This window comes from Equus asinus, chromosome 25, assembly GCF_041296235.1.
Source record: "Equus asinus isolate D_3611 breed Donkey chromosome 25, EquAss-T2T_v2, whole genome shotgun sequence".
Lineage (NCBI taxonomy): Eukaryota > Metazoa > Chordata > Mammalia > Perissodactyla > Equidae > Equus > Equus asinus.
Window position 1 is genome coordinate 47,720,611 of NC_091814.1, and position 17,561 is coordinate 47,738,171.

The 17,561-nt window shown below is 34.4% G+C and overlaps 2 protein-coding genes across 8 annotated transcripts in view; both read right to left on the reverse strand.

Annotated features, from left to right (window-relative positions):
- Positions 1–17,561, reverse strand: part of RABGAP1L (RAB GTPase activating protein 1 like) — a 668,256-nt gene that overhangs the window by 437,103 nt on the left and 213,592 nt on the right. The gene's annotated exons all lie outside the window — the stretch shown is intronic.
- Positions 7,616–10,672, reverse strand: GPR52 (G protein-coupled receptor 52). Its single transcript, XM_014852900.3, has one exon. It carries the CDS (start codon positions 10,533–10,535, stop codon positions 9,450–9,452), a length of 1,086 nt encoding a protein of 361 aa, XP_014708386.1. The 5' UTR covers positions 10,536–10,672; the 3' UTR covers positions 7,616–9,449.

The window sequence follows — 17,561 nt, forward strand, 5'->3', positions numbered from 1 at the left end:
ACTACTTAACTTTGCCATTGTACTATGAAAGTAACTATAAGGCAACATATAAATGAATGGGTGCAGCTTTGTTTCAATAAAACTTTATTTACAATAAAAGGAGGTGGACTTTAATTTGTCAGCTATCTTATACCATAGTTATCTATATGTAGTCAATATATCCCCTATTAGTCTATATGCTCTTGGAGAATTGAAAATCTGTTTTACTTATTAATCTCATTATCTGGAATAGAATTTAGTATAGTCCCTTGACACACAATAACAACCTGATAAATACTTAAAGAACAAATGAAGACACGATTCTGCTTACCAAAAATTATCAGGTCCATATCATATGAGCGATTAGCTTGACTGACAGACACACAAGTTAAAACCTGCCTGTCGCGTAAATAGCCTTCATCAAGTGAGAGTCATCTATAGTCAGGTGACAAACATTAGGGAAACAACTCTAAGAAGTAGTGGCCGAGAATGACACCTGAGTTGGTAGGATGTGTCCATGTACAGTCCCTCAAGCTCTTTCTACCCATGTTAATATTCTTGTTCTAGTCTGAAAGCTTATACTTTATACCTAATTTTAGTCTAATCATATTTAATCCACATAAAAGAATATTTTCTTTTTAATATACCACATCCCAAAGTTGTTGTGTATTTCTCCCCACAACGCTTTTGTTCTATGTTGAACACTGAATATTTCCTTTCCTCTCATTTTAATAACTTGTCAAATGTCCCAAGGTATCCTCTGAGACTACAGCATCCAAACACATGGCTAAATATTTAGGTCAATTCATCTTTTTAAATGCACCAATTCCCCTAATTTTACAATCTACTGCATTGTTCCTAGGACTTTTCTGCAATCTCTCCTCAAATTCTGGAAATTAATCTGCCCCTTGTTTGCTTCCCACAATTGTATACATTATTCTTTGGACTTAAAAGGGTCCAGGAGTAACACAGAACCACAATTTATGCCCCGCACATAAAACACAATCAACAAATATTTACTGTCTAATTTGTTGATATGGAATGCAGACACATATCTGGTTAATTCAGATTTCAATAATTTGGATTTTGCAATGATTCATCTTACAAACACTTTTAATGAATATCACAATTAAGTAGTCATAAATAGTCACGGAAAATTTAAAAATTTAAGAGAATAAACTTTTCAAGTAACTTAGTGGAATTTATTTATATTCAATTGATGCATATACTACAAACTAAGGAAATGTTTCATCTAAAGACATTTATAAGGCAATCCTGAGTTAGCCTAATTTTGAGTTCCTTGAATTTTTCTGTAACCATATTATTTCATTGAAATAAAACTAAATTATATATTAAAAGAGCTTTATTTAATACATCAGTAATTCAGACTGACCTCTCTGATTCCCTGAGTATTATTTTATAGACTATACACAATACATATATAAAGCACTGTAACCAGCAACGTCAAGACCTTTTCCATCGAAGTGCTTCAGAAAAACCCATTCTATGATGACTTCAACAACATCACAAATCCATCACAAAGAACATTTAGAACATAAAGTGCATGGCTATGACATGCTTACTTCTCAAAAGTAGTTATATGAATACAGTGTAACTTTGACAATTTTTCACCCTTAAGGTTATAGTGTTTTATATACACAGCTAATACTGCCCAATTCAGTCTGTATATCTCAACACATTCAGCAGATGACTGCCATGTTTTTAAAAGGAGAGGTATATTTTCATCGCCCTCTACAAACAAGAAATAGTTCAAAGAAATATCAAAACAATGAGCAGTGCTAATAATGCATTTCATTAAAATTTCCCACAATCTCAAAATTTCATTTTTAACATACAGTTCATTTTAAGGTAATCTTTTCTACTTCATAAATTAAAAGATAAAATTTCACATGGAATTCTTCCTATATCAACTAAGTCACTCTTTGTTTTCTACTCAAGGAAGAAGGGTCATGTCACTACCACCAGCCATCCATAAATACATTATTCAAGAACCTTATCACAGGCAAAACCATTGTTAGACAAGACATATGGTCAGTAGTAGCTCTGTCTAGCTATATGATCTTGTTAGGGTCATTTAAAAATCTTATTATCTCAGGGGTCAGCCCAGTGGCGCAGCGGTTAAGTTCGCATGTTCTGCTTCTTGGCGGCCTGGGGTTCACCGGTTCGGATCCTGGGTGCAGACATGGCACCACTTGGCAAAAGCCATGCTGTGGTAGGCGTCCCATGTATAAAATAGAGGAAGATGGGCAGGGAATGTTAGCTCAGGGCCAGTCTCCCTCAACAAAAAGAGGAAGATTGGTAAGTAGTTAGCTCAGGGCTGATCTTCCTCAAAAATAAAAAAATAAAAATAAATAAAAAATAAAAATCTTATCTCAGATTTCTATGTGTAAAATGAGATAGTGCTTACTCACAGAAGCATTTAGAGAACATCTAATTCATACTGTCAAGGGCATTATACATGTTCAAAAGCATTTTAAGCTTTTTCAAATTTTAACTTACAGGGTTTTCTAAGAATTTCTTAACTCATACTTGACAGGAGAGATAAGTACTTGTCTCCATTTTTCTCATGGTACAATGAATCATTTGAATATATCCCACATTAACACTCCAAAACTGGGGCATCATAGGTAATCTCACTCAAGAATGTTACTTCATATCCTAATGTTTTCAATAAAATGTATACCTTCAGCTATGGCAAAAGTAATTAACAACCCTACAATAACTAGAATCTGAGAAAGCAGGGATTTCCCCCCTAAATTTGTAACATAGTAAAAGCACTAAAACAAATCATGTGCATACACACACACACACACACACACACACACACACACACTTTCATTTTTCCCCCATGCTACCACTGGATGCCCTGGACTTCAAAATCTGTAAAAGTAAATCAAGATATAGTCCTGTAATAAATTTTAATAGTTTGTTCAATTGTAAGTGTTAAATCACATTTAGAAACAGAGAAAATAAGGCAGATATGTGAAGCTGATGATTGAACTAAGAGAAGTCATCACAAGACCCACTTAGTAACATTACATTCTAAATATAAATCTTTACAATGTATGTTTCCAGATTGATTTCCAAATAAATATACCTAGAAATCTAGTAATGTTTTAAGATCTTGGACATGTACAAGTTTAAAAAAATTGCCTTGGGGCAGTGAAAGTAGAAAAAACTAATTCTTAGGATGTCAAGTTTTTCCTCAAAATCTATTTGAAGAGAGCAAAAAATGGAATGTACATCTATTTGCAATTTTTCATTTCAATCCAAATTACATTTTAAAGTCTAAATTGTGGCAAGAAGAACATTTCACAAAAACCTAGATATACATTACACACAAGTTGTTTTCTTACACACAAAATACTATGCTCTATTTGAAACTGAAAACTTCAAGCAATTCTAAAAATCGAATTTTGAATCACATTTTCCTTGCCAAAATAATAAATATAAGAAAAATGCAAATATAAATTTAACTCATTAAAATATTAAAATGAGGATTTCCAGGATTTTTTATCTGCTTCCTCACAAATTATCTTTTAATCTTCTGCAAATCTATCATTTATAATATCAATTTTACCAATTTAGTATTTTTAATTATAAAATTCATGAAAGAGTAAGTGGAATAACTGTAAAGAGGGTATTAGTGTGAAATGTATGATCTAATGATACCTATTTTTAACTTCAAACTCTTTTAGGAACATAACTAAATGTTTTAAAATTGTATTTTACACAGAGTATATACATGAACACTTGTTTGTGTCAGGAATAACTTCAGACAAATGCACTGGTCATCTCTTGCTACAGTGTGCATTGCACTCAAAGATACATTTTGAATTCTAAAGAACAGGCTATATAACTTGTACCTGACTTTTTTTGTGGGCCTCACAACTAAAATAATGCCATTACTTTGAACTTATAAAGTATATTTGGGCATTTTGAACTGGCATCAACCTTATTTACACCTACTTAAGGAGAAGACACAAAATAAAATTAGAGTCAAATTTTTACAGTCAAAGATGAATGTGATTTCTCTTGCATAAAGTAGCATTTTGGGAAGTTTTAGAATTTTAGCAAATATTTCCATTCAATAAATTTTACCCTTATGCATTATGTTTCTTGATCATCTATCACCTACAAGTTTTAGAAATTTAGAATCTCAAAAACTAATCTGAGGCCAGCCTGGTGACATAGTGGTTAAGTTCACACACTCCACTTCAGCGGCCAGGGTTCACAGGTTCAGATCCCGGGCACAGACCTACACACAGCTCATCAAGCCATGCTGTGGTGGCGTCCCACATACAAAATGGAGGAAAGACAATCTTCCTCACCAAAACAAAACAAAACAAATCTGGTCCCATTCACAACAGTGAAGGTACTGATATTACATATGCCTGTCATGTTAAACGTCTATCAGATATAACACACTCCTGATTTTCTTCAGCTTCATGGGGAATCATACATAAAAATTTTAAAAGTTACCGTTAAAAAGTTATATATACGATCTTTGGAAATGGAAGACTAAAGGCAGAATCTAGCCTATATGTGAAGCAGTTAACACACCAGCTGGACCCTATTTCCCTAATGCAGGGTCATTTTTCTGTTATTTAAAGATGTGAAAAATGCTAAAAGGTGCCATCAATAGTGAGTCAAAAAACCCTACAGTGATTAAGATGCATTTCAGATTCAGCAAATAACACTTCGAACTGATTGTGTTGAAGCAAAAATAAGTGAAGAACATCTAATATTTTAAGTAGAAAGGCATCAAATTTCTCTGAAAAATTTACCTGAAATAACAAATACTAGAGAAGTCTTCAAAAGCAAATAGTATTGAGACAAAACTGAATGTGACTTGTAGAATCAACAAAAACTGTTTTGTGAAATGTCAAAATATTTTTTAAATAGCATTCTTCTTAATAAAACAATTTTCTTTTCCCAATTACAAAAGAAGTAAGTGCTTACTGTACAAAAGCTTTTAAAATACATTAATAAAGATGAAAAACCTAATCACATCGCTTTTAATATTTTAAAAGACAACCACTTTTACTATTAAACAAAGTTATGAATATTTTAAGTTACAGAGCAAAGCTAGCACTGGATAAAATTTTCATTTGTAAGAAACACTGAAAAGACAATCCATTTTTTTCTTTTCTAGTCATTTTGTTTTCCTCGATGTCTACACATTTGATTATAGAGTATGTCACTTTCTACCTCCTTCTTAATCTTAAAGTTTTGCTCAGGGAAAAGATGTGTTCCAACACATCAGAATACAGCATCAACTCAGTAACATCAGCTCCTGTACACTGTGATGGTCCTCCCTGAACACAAGTGATGCTTTGCTCAGCATGTCAGACTAGCAAATTCTCCACATCTTAATCTTCTTTATCTGTTTATCACATATTTGTATCTTTTTCACATCTAATGATTAGCTTCCAGGGTGGGGAGAGACAAAGGGAAGTCCGTTAAGGTAACAACTTCATTTATTTCTAAACTCATATAATTAATGATGTATGTACAGCAAATCTGCTTATTAATCTCTGTTTCTTCTGGGTAACATTTTTATGACAAAATAACTTAAACTCCATTTTAGTAAATGAGGAAAACTAAACTGCAAAGACAAATGGCAAGACATTCCTGAACAATTCTTTCCTACTATTGCCAATCTGATGAAAGAGAAATGTTTGAGCATGTTTCTTATAAACTTTGCTATTTTGTTATATACTTTGTTACGTTTAAGCATAACTAAGTAAGGAGGTAGGTTAATCTCAGAATCACCCCTGTTTTATCCAAACCTCTGCTTGCTGCATATCTTTAATCTTAAATGATGTCTTCATGAATAATTATTCCTAGGAAATGAGCTTTCAAAAATTATGAAAGTCTTCTACATGTAAGAACATCTGAGCTTAAGCCAAAATCTGAGCGTAAACAGATTCAGGAAAAAATGCTCTTTTAGCATTTTGGCAAAAAAAAAAAACCTCAACGGATTAATTCTGTTATAAAATATAATTTCCTAAATTGGAATTAGTGATCTTTAAATTGTGATGACAATAAAAATAACAGCCACAAAAATAATAACAGCAGCTACCACATTCTGAACACTTTCTATGTGCCATGAGCCACGCTGAGCGCATACACTACATTACCTCATTTAGTCATCGAATCCAGCCTAACAGGAAAGTACAAGTCTCTGGACTTTACTGATGAAAAAACTGAGGACTTGGAACACTCAGTATCTTACGTAGGGCCAAACAGCTTATGAGGGCCAGGATTTCAGTCCAGGTTTCACACACTAGTAGGTTATAAAGCCTTCTAACACTATGTAACTTTAGAAACAACTCCACAGATAACAGATCCTGTAGTAATAGACTACAGCATTATGGTTTGGCTGTCATTTATAACCAAATTGGATAATTACCACAGAATATAATATAATAATGAGAAAAATGGCTATGTTTTCTATTCTTAAGACACATTAATCTTAAAAAGATAGAATAGTTTCAAAATAAGTATTATCTTACTATAACAACACATATTAAAATATGTCAACAGGAAATTAAGTGGCCTGCCCTAGAGTTGTACATGAAACATTACAATAAATGAAGAATCTAAACCTAGAACTAAGTAGAGGCTCCCCTTTCAGCCTATGATAAAGCTTTCCTTCTCCACTCTTCTCCTTCAAAAAAATTTCTTCCCAAAAGTAATTTACAGAGATTTCTAAAAGTTATTCAACGAAAACTTAACAAAAATGAACAAAAGTAACGTCAAGGAAATGCCATGCCCCAGGGTTTCAGTTTGATTACAGACTGAACTGGCAAGTTTGGGCTTACCAGATTGCCGTTTTAACAGGAGATCTGTAAGATCAAGGAAAAAGATATCGCAAGATAAGGAAAGAACTAAAGCAAAAGATTTAGGTGAGCAAAAAGAAAACTCAGAGGAATTTTGTAGGGAAGAAAGCAGACACAGGCCCAAACACTTGAAGGCTTTGGGGAGAGGCAGCAGTACAGCACAGTGGTTAAGGGTACAGTCTTTGGCTCCAGCTCAACTGAACGTGCAGAACTTCTGCCCTTGACTAACTGAGGGACCTTGGATAAATCACTTTCCTTCAGTTCGTCATCTCTAGGATGGGAACAAGAACAACATCTAACTCAAGGATTGTAATAAAGATTAAATGTTATATGCAAAACTTTATACAATGCCTGGCACATAACTGTGGTTATTATCAGGAGGAAAAGCCAGAAGAGGAAAATGCAATGAACACAGCCTCAGGCTTTCTGTACAGAGGGTCTACCAAGTCTTTTCTAAGTATGTTTACACACCAAACTAAAGGAATCAAAATCTGATTCTCAAATAATACATATAACGTTGAAGCTTCTATTTATGACAATTGAAAAGCTAGCAATATCATGCTTCCTTTGTCTTCCTTGAACTGGTCTGAACTTTGAAAGATGTATTTCAACTTATCCAAGATGTCACTGGCAAACAAGGGACAAGAATTAATATAAACAACCCAAACCACAGAAATGTGAAACAATTAAATTTTGATTCCCCCCCCAAAAAAACTCTTGTTCTAAGCAAGCATTTTCATTAAACTGAAGCAAAGTCTGATTTTGATATATAGAATATTATTTTATTCTTTATTTTAAACCTTTCTTACATGTTTAAAAATATACATGGGTTTGGAACAACCTCAATAAAATGATGACCTAAAGGACCTCTGAAGTCAAACCACCAGTGTGCAAACATGGTTGGCTTCCAATTTGAAGAGTCATAGGCACATTTCATTAAATGCATTTCATAAAACAGAGAAATCAAAAGTGCTGAGGAGAAAAATACTAATTTCATATAAATTTTAAAATATCTATCAGGCACGAAACTTATGGTATAAAAGTAAGATTTAGATGTTTTATCACTCACACCTGCTTTACTACTAATTCCTCAAATGCCATTTTGCTACATTTAAACCCCTGACAATTTATTACACAATTCCATACAGCACACTAAAAAACAGGTTTAATCTCTGAATATGAAAACAGATCATCACAAAAGAAAATACTGATAGCTCTTACCTGTATTTCATAATTAAGTATATTGTATTCTCAGCAGCACTAAGAATGCAGCTTGGTCTAATATAACTATCTAAATAACAGCTACACGAAAAGTATTTTTCTCTTAAAAGAAGTTTTTGTGGTTTTTTTTCCAGTGTTGATGCCTTAAGCGACATTGATCTATATATTGTGCTAAGAAAACATTAGGCACAGATGACATAATATAATTTACATTTTCTTTGTTGTAAAAAATACGGTATGTGCAAATGCATATCACACAAATGATTAGTGGACATAACAGTAAGCTTTGTAGACCCAACACAAAAAAGTTAATATTTCACTCTAAAAAAAAATGGATGCACCAAGTAGCTTTAAGACACATATCTTACTTCTGGGTGAGTACTCGGCATATGCCTTAGAACTATTTGTGGATTTTCTAAAAGAAAAACAAAGCTTCACTGTAGCAAAAAGATACCACTTTGGACACACGAACTAATTTAAAAGAAACCAGATAAAAATGTTTCCCAAAGCATTAAAAACACTTAACACAGTATCTTAAATAGGCTATAGATTGCTTTGTTAGAAGGAATAAATTATTTAACATCACAATTGCTTTATTTAGTAGATTCTTCTTCATTAGCTAAGACACTTCTGGATTAAGGTACCAAAGGATACAGATCAAGAAAAATGGAAAGAAAAAAATAGCACGCTGTTAGGAAGAAGGGGAAGCAAGCATAATTTTTCTCAGAAGAAACAAAAGTACTCTTTCTTTTTGTCCATAGCAGAAAATTTGTGCTGCAGATGTTATAAAAACACAAGAAATAGGGTTGTGTGGCAGGTAACAAAATACAACGCTTACTATGCATCCTCCATGGAGAGACCACTTAGAGATCATAGATGAGTGTGCTTAAAAGTACACTTTGACACAAAAGATTATACTTTGCCACATATATAATATGTAGCATTTTTCTATGAAGGGCAATTTATGCAAGTAATTTCTACAAACACAAGACACAGAGAGTGAGCGAGACAGACAGACAGACAGAATGAGAGCCAGGGATAGAGGAGAGAGTTCAGTCAGACAAGACAGAGACGCCGAGGGGCTTTGCCCAGGTCCTGTGGAAGATCTCAGATACTTTTTTCATTCTCAGTGCTTAATTTTTCCTATTAGTGCACATTTATACTCACACACTATAATTATCTCATGAGATTGCCCTCCATACATCCTTTTCTTAAGCTTTTTTTACATGTAAAAAGGAAAAAAAAAAAAAAGAAACCTTTAGTCCCTTCATCTCATAGTAAACTATTCAAGTAAATATTTCTCTAGTGGCAAATTTCCAAATGAAACAAGAGTACAATCCAAAACCACTGTCAGATTACATTTGATTTACTGTGTAGTTCTCTTCAAATGGAGCAGGAATTCGCCCGTTTCCTAGGTTTGGGGTCTCGTGCTTCCTGATCCTTCACACACACACAAGATGTGCACATTGTCTTGGACAGTCTTCGGAGGCCTAGCTGGAAAACACTGTTGGAAAGGCTGTATATTACACAGTTACAAAAACTATTACTTATAGCAAGCCAGGTTGTCAGGAATGATAGTGTTGGATTGTCCAAGACCCGGGAGCTTTCAAGAAGAAAGTAAATGATATAGGGGAGCCACAGCATGTAAAACACACTGGTTATCCGAAACAAAACCATGGCGTAGCGACGGTCAGGGCTGTGCCCAGTCTCTCCAGAAGCATCCACCTCATGGCTAGGGAATCGGGCCCTCCGATCATTTATTTCTTTGGTGTGCTGCCGGCAAATTTTGAAAATGTGGAAGTAAGTGAAGCAGATGACAAAGGCAGCAGGAGCATATAGTAAACAAACAATAAAGCCAGTAAAATAGGCACTGGTGAGCCAAGAGGTGGCACACCATTCAAAAATGTCACCGTGGTAACCAGGTTTCCCCCATCCAAAAAAGGAAGGCAAGAAAATTAGGCAAGAGTAGATCCAGATTAAAATAATGCAAATTCTCAGGCGACAAGGGGTGACCAGTTGATTGTAGGAAAGAGGCTTCGTTATTGCAAGATAGCGATCCACACTAATGCAAGCAAGACATGCCATAGAAACACTTTTCAGAACTGAGATGATATATCCAAAAACCTGGCAAGCCAATGACTCGTGGATACCTGTGGAGTAGTGGAGAAGTGAGAGAGTAGGAACCAAGCAGCTAACTCCAACGAAAAGATCAGCATATGCCATTGTCTGAATGAAATAGCTGGTAGTATAATGGTGTAAGAGTGGAGCACAGTGAAAGACAAAGATGACCGTTAAATTGCCAGCAATGATTAGAAATGTCAGTAAGACAATAACAACTGTCTCAAAGATGCAGACATCCACCGCACTGTAGTGGCCAAATCCAAGTGGGCAGGAGTGACGTTCGGATGCATTCACAATGCCACTGCTCACGTTCAGGATCTTCCATTCAATCCACCTGGATTCATTCATGGCTTGGAATTAAGGAAACCTGCAGCCTTGGCTACAGCAAGCAGGTGCTCTGCCCAGCATCTGTTAAACTCTGTACATGAGTGTCGCAGAATCAGCTTCAGTAGACAGTAGCAGTGCTTCTGTCACAGCTGAGCATCCCAGAGAGTGTTCAAGTCTCTTCATCAGCTTCAGTGCAGTAGTGACACACCTCAGCTTTGGTGGGGAAGGGAGGGGGATAAGCTAGAAAGGAGGTGAAAAAAGGTCACTAATTAGCTTCCTCCGGTGCTCTCAAACAACTTTTTGCAGACACAAGGCACTTCTAGATAAAATGGATTTTTGATTACCTTGTACTATGAAAAATTAAATTTGTAAAAAGAAAAAAAATCAATTGCCAAGGAAAGAAAAGCTTTTGTGGACTGTTTGTTCTCCTCAGAAAGGTAGTTTCTTGGGGATCAACTAGAAAGAATAAGAAAAGCTTCCTGTTTCATCTATCCTGAGAAGTGGATTCATATTTTAAAACTTAAATAATTAAGATCTCAGATTTTTTCAGAAAGCTAAGAAAAAGTCCATTGTGGGAAAGAGTGTCTTTGGATTTAGTTTAGGGTTTCATGCTGGTGGGAAAACTTTATGATCCATTTCTCTAGAAAGCTAAGAAACTCCCCACCCCAACAAGGTTAATTCCAAAAGACATCTCTATTTGGGCACAAAAGACTACAACAGAGGTAAGAGACTCCAAATTGCCCTATAACTGTCATGGGAAAAAAAAAGCATATTTCCCATAGAGAAGATAATAAGCAATGGGTTAACACCTGACAAAATATGATAAACTTCTGAAGTTTTAATTCTGCATGCATTTTTTAAGCATTCAGATGAAAACAGTTTTAGTCCACTACAGTGGCTGATGTTACCACCAGCGATGTAATTTATACTTCTTCCTTTTCAAAAGGAAAATAAATCATCTTTGCTATTAATTTTGGCATCAATAACTGAAAATAACTTTCATTAACTGATATGCCACCTTCCTTATAATGGAGCATGATCATAAAATATATAGCTCAAAGTTATTTCTCACCTTTGCAACCACACCTATATCTCACATATGTATCTTATATATGAAATCTAGACAATAATAGAAACTTTCCTATATACTGAGCTTTTCTGACTAGAAATGCTATCATTATTTATTACTTAGATATTTCTAGTAGGCTTCATGGTCTATGCTTCTGTATCTTTTCTATTTTCATTAGAAGATTAACACATTAAATCATTACTTCGACTAAATCTTCTGAAAGTGGAAAATTACCTTGTCTGTTATATTTGCAGTTATATAGCAGCCATATGTTAAGAAAATGCCTCTTCTATTTCTGTATTCTATTTTGAGCAAGTACTCAATTAATACAGGGGCCATTAGATAGATTATAAGATGGTCTTGTTTTAAAATACCTCTAAAGCATCAGGGTGAGTTTAAATTCTAGAGTTTGAAACACTGAGAGGCTGGCAGAATAGAATCCATCCAAAAGGCTTCCAAGGTCATTCTGATATCAGGTTAACATTTGTCAAAAGTCTTTTTTAAAGTATAGGCATTTCAGAGAGTCTCTTGCCAGTCTTTGTTGTCATATCTTTTGAAGCAATACCATGCATTAGAAATAAAAACATTTCCTTCAGGAACAATGCAGCAGCTTAATAAAAAGCATTCTTCCAAAAGTTATTTTCTCGTGCACCACCAAGTCATTCAGAGAAGTCCTCCTTCTTTTATAATAGCCACAGGATAGTCCTCCTTGTACATTCCTAGTTTCACTTATCACAAAATAGTTCTCTTGTTACATGAATAAGGCAATGCTTCTCACCTACATTCACTCTTATCAGCTGCTAGGCTGGGCTGCTTGATTCAGAAGTCCGATTTACTGTGATGCAGTTACCAGGATGCTGTCGGTATATTCTTCACAGTCTCTCAGTATCATTGCCTCCACCTGAGCCGGAGCCCTGCTCCTCCTCCTCATCCTGAGCTGATGCAGAAGAACTCACCATCAGAAAGGTGACTCGGTCCTCCTGCCCCAATCAACAGCACAGCCAATGGCTACTGCAGCTCAAACTGTCACTAGGTAACAGTTGCCAGGCACATGCAGGCTTATAGACTTACTCGGCAAGCTCCGATCAAGATTGACAAAAGAAGACAATAGAACTGACCGATCCTTATGACAGATTAATGGCATGTATGAATTTCCAACGGTATTTTCCTTATAGCATTTGTAAATATTATTTCTTATGGACAGGACAGGAAAACAAAAAAACTGGGATACACCTTTAAAACCTATAGAGAAACTACCACAAGGTACTATGACACTAAAAAGTCAGCAGTAATCTAATGCTCATTGGCAGAAAAAACTTATTAATTATTAAAAATCAGCTAAGTCTTCAGGAACTCAAGTGATATAGCTATGATTTTTACTCTCTAAAATATAATTATATTTTGATTAATAGAAGTTGTCACTTAATAATCTCTCTAATCCCTGCCAAACCCACACTAAACATCCGAATTTGATGTATTTAATAGTATAAACAAAGCATTGAAACTAATAGCTCTACACTAAAATCTATTTGGAGAACTATTTAAGGTCAGATATGACCTAAGAAGAGTAGGTATTAGAAATAAATAGAATGACTGCTTAGTTCGCTTTTTATCCTAATACGAAAAAGAGTCAAAGAGCCAAAGAACTTTGTCACACAGTACTTGAGCTACCCAAACCCAAGTTAGAAGAATGCAAATTAAGCTTATTTGATGGAGGTTGAAAATATTTCCATTTATTTTGACTTACTATGGACAAACATTCACTATTTTAAGCCTACTTCGTATGGGGTCAGCACTTTTCTTAAAAGTGACTTAGAACTAATTTACAAAGTATTTCAGAATTAAATCAGAAAATTAAGATGAAAATGAAAGATAACTAACATCTGTTGAGCACGTTCTATGTGCAAGCATTATGTCATGTGCTTTATATATTTTCTCTCTATAAAAATCTTAAATCTCTGTTAAGTAGGTACCCATAAGTATCATCTTCCAAAGGAAGAAAGTGGTACTAGAGAAGGTAAGTATAACTTGACTTCTTTTACAGAGTTGTGAAAACTGTCATTCTTAACACCATGTTAAGGAACCCCTCCCTCCTTCCCTCTCCTTTCCACTGATGGCTGCCAGTCAGGAAATATCTAAAAAGAATTATTTTGGATTTCAAAAAATGATTTCTAAAGAATAGAAAATGCTATTCTTTCCTCCCTGTTGAACTGCCTTTCAGGAAGTCCATATTATTGTTAAAATCTTCAGGGTGAAATACAGAATGGAAGCACACTTCTCATTACCAGAAAAATTTATAAAACAAGGTAGAACAATAATCTTAGTATTTAAATTTAACACAAAAAGGTTAGAAAGTCCTACTTTACAGAGATGCAATTTGACTTTTAGGGATATCTAAAAGCATTAAAATTAAACAAGATTGTCTTTAACTAACATTCGCTTTTATAATAATAATAAATATTCAAAATAAAAATTACATTTGATAAATATTCGGGTCCCACATTCCATATAAAAAAGACTTAAATACTAAGCTTTACTACAAAACCATTGAAAAGTGAAATATCATCAATTACTAAAGCTAGTTCAAGTCACAAAATTCTAAACAAATCATTTTAAAAGTATAGACTTCACATATTTTTAAAAGTTTTGAATAGTACTATTTCCAAAATCAGAGAAATGGGAAAAAATCTCATTTAGAGGAATTCAAATACTAGATCACCTTAGTTTGACACATTTATTTCCAAAAAATAATTTCTGGCAGAGAGTTGGGTCTAAGAATACTGAAAATAATCCATAACTGTACATGCTTCCAAAAGTATATCATAATATGAGAGGCAGAGAAGTAGTGCCTTTGACCCACTAAGCTTCCTTCTTTCAAAACTTCCACTAACTTCCTTAAAAAACCTTCAGTAGTTCTAACAAAATAATTTTCTTCTTTATACAGACTGAATCTTTCTAATAGTGCCTCACTTTTCTTCTTTTCCATCCTTTTTTCTGATCTGATTATAATAGGAACTAATTTACAATGTGAAGTTCTAATAACAAAATAGCATTGATATCATATATTTACATAGCTCATTACATAAAGCATTCTCTGTTTTTTATATTAGGCATAATTCTCTTCATTTTAGGGGTCATTAGGTGTTTTATTATTGTCATTCTTATTACAGTTATTATCAACCACCTCCCTCTCCTTTCAACTGATGAATGCTGGTTGGAGAATATCTAAGAGGAATTATTTGGGATTGTTCAGAATTACTTCTAACAGCTAAAACTGTATAATTTTATGAGATGATACATCACATGTGTTTGCTTTTTCATTTATACCTTAAATACATTTTATATATTCCTTTATATGTATCAATATTTCATTATTAAACATCTAAGCAATTCAAGCAACTACTCAATAGGACCTAAACAGCAAAGCAAAGGAAGGACATTAGCCATCAATAGTAAACAGGATAAAGAGTAGGCACTGAGTATCAAGAACTACACAACCAATATAACATCGTAAAAAGTAAAAACAAAAACAAAAACAAAAAACAAAGGATAAAGTAAACAGTTTTTTAAAACATATATTTTTAAAGATATGAAAAGGTGCATGCATTGAGAATTTATCTATTTCTTCAACTACTTTTCCCATCTGTTAACCTTTCTCCATCTCTACTGTTATACCCTAAACAAGCTAGTATCATCTTGTGTGTGGACTTCTGCAGCAGCGTCCAATCTGGTCTTCCTGAGTTGTCTGTGACCTCTCTTCAATCCATTATGCACAAAACAGACAGAATATTCTTTCCAAAATGCAAACCAGATGATATCACTCCCTTGTTTAAAACACTTAGTGGTATCACACTGCCCTTAGGATAAAGTCCTAACAGGTCCTATTAAAATCCGCTCTCCATATATCTATCCAACCTGACATCTCTTCTATATTGTTTAGGATTAGCTAAACTGGCTCTACCTCCCCGCACTCCACCCATCCCCAGTCACACGTATATCTGCTATGTTCCCTACTGCCTCAGGATATTTGTACCCGTTGCTTACTATGCCATGACATTTCTTTTACTAACCTCAGATGCAATCTACAGGTTTCAGTTCAAATACCACTTACTCAGGGAAATCGTCCTTGAATTCCCAGATTAGACTAGATTCCACACTTATCATAGTTTATAATGATCTATTTCATTAACTTTTGTCTCCATAACTAGATTGAAAGCCCCATAAAGGGATCTTAGGATACTGAAAGAAATAACTATAAAAGAAAAATTTAATAAATTATACTTCAATTCAAAATTCTGCTTTTCAAAAGGTACCATTAAGAAAATCAGTAAGTGAAAAGACTGGGAGAAAATATTAGCAAAACATATATCTAACAAAGGATTTGTATCCAAAATATATAAACTAACTCCTACAATTTGTTAATAGAAATACAAATAACCCAATTAAAAAGTGGGAAAATACTGTCATAGACACTTCACAAAGGAAGATACGCAAATAGCTGTCAAGAAAATGAAAAAGAACTCAGCATCAATAGCCGTTAAGAAAAGGCAAAGTGAAATCACAATGAGATATCACTATATTTCCACTAGAATGACTCAAATTCAAATACTGACAAATACTAAACGTTGGCAAGGATGCAGAACAATCGAAACTCTCATAAATTGATAGTAGCAATGTAAAATGTCCCGACTTTAAAAACTTCTAAACAGTTTGGGAGTTTCTTATAACATTAAATAAATCAACCCTAAGACTCATCAATTTCAACCAATAGAAAACGAAAATATCTATCCACACAGACTTGTATACAAATGTACATAGCAGCTTTATTTTTAATAGCCAAAAACTGGAAACAACTGATATATCCGTCAACAGAGGAATGGATAAACAAATTGTGATATGTCCATACTGGCAGAGACAAAACCAATTTTTGATGAAAGAAATCAGAACATAGTTGCCTCAGGGGTGTGTGGGTGTGTGTGGGTGTGTGTCTGGTGGCATAAGGTAAGGAAATTTTTTCAGGGATGACAGAAACATTCTATATCTTGATAGCTGTGGGTTATATGCACACATACATGTCAAAACATGGAAACTCTTTCAGGGATGATGGAAACATTCTGTATCTTGATAGCTGTGGGTTACATGCATGCATACATGTCAAAACTCATCAAACTGTAATATTTAAGATCTGGGCGTGTCATCTATTTGTAAGTTATAGCTGAAGAGAATGACAAAGCTATGATTGCACTGCATGTTTCAAGTGCTCCATTTCTGTGTAAAGCCATCAAATAACAGCCCTAAATTACTTGAGTGAATTTTAAACTATTGCCAGGAAATCATATATACTGACGTTTAAAAAGAAAACTACCAGACTCCTCCAAAGCAATGTTCCATCAAGAATGAGAGCTACTGAAATGTCTAAAAAAAAAGATATCACTGGACAGAACAAGTAGATGTAGCCTGGGCCTACTTTCACACTCTCTCAAACAGTATACCTGACTCGTGGCTCAGTATTCGTACTTACAGACACAACAGCCCAGATGCAAGTGAGACACTGAGTGAGAAAAGACTTCTCTTATTAAATGCCAGTTACATAACACTCTGAGACTGCCCCAGCTACCTGGCATCTAAGACAACTGGCCGAGAATGCAAAATCTTTGAGAGAGTCCATTATCTTCAGTCAATCACAAAGGAAAATGAAGAAAGAAAAATACTAATTTACATGTATGTTTAACTCTTAGTGGAGGAAACCCTCAAACATAAAATATATAATTAAAATCAAATTAACTGGTCAAAAATAGTATGCAGAGTAATAAAATAGAACCATGCACAGTATGATCCTTCTTCCCATTTTCCCCACATTATGATACTACCTTTATCATACTACCTTTAGTGAACATTTAATATGTCTGAAGACTAGGAAGACTATAACTTAGAGAGCGTAGGCTTTACAATGAACCAGATTCGGGTTGGCACACTGG

What these genes read in the sequence shown, in the direction of transcription:
- GPR52 (XM_014852900.3), bottom strand. Translation starts at nt 10,535, where the DNA reads ATGAATGAATCCAGGTGGATTGAATGGAAGATCCTGAACGTGAGCAGT.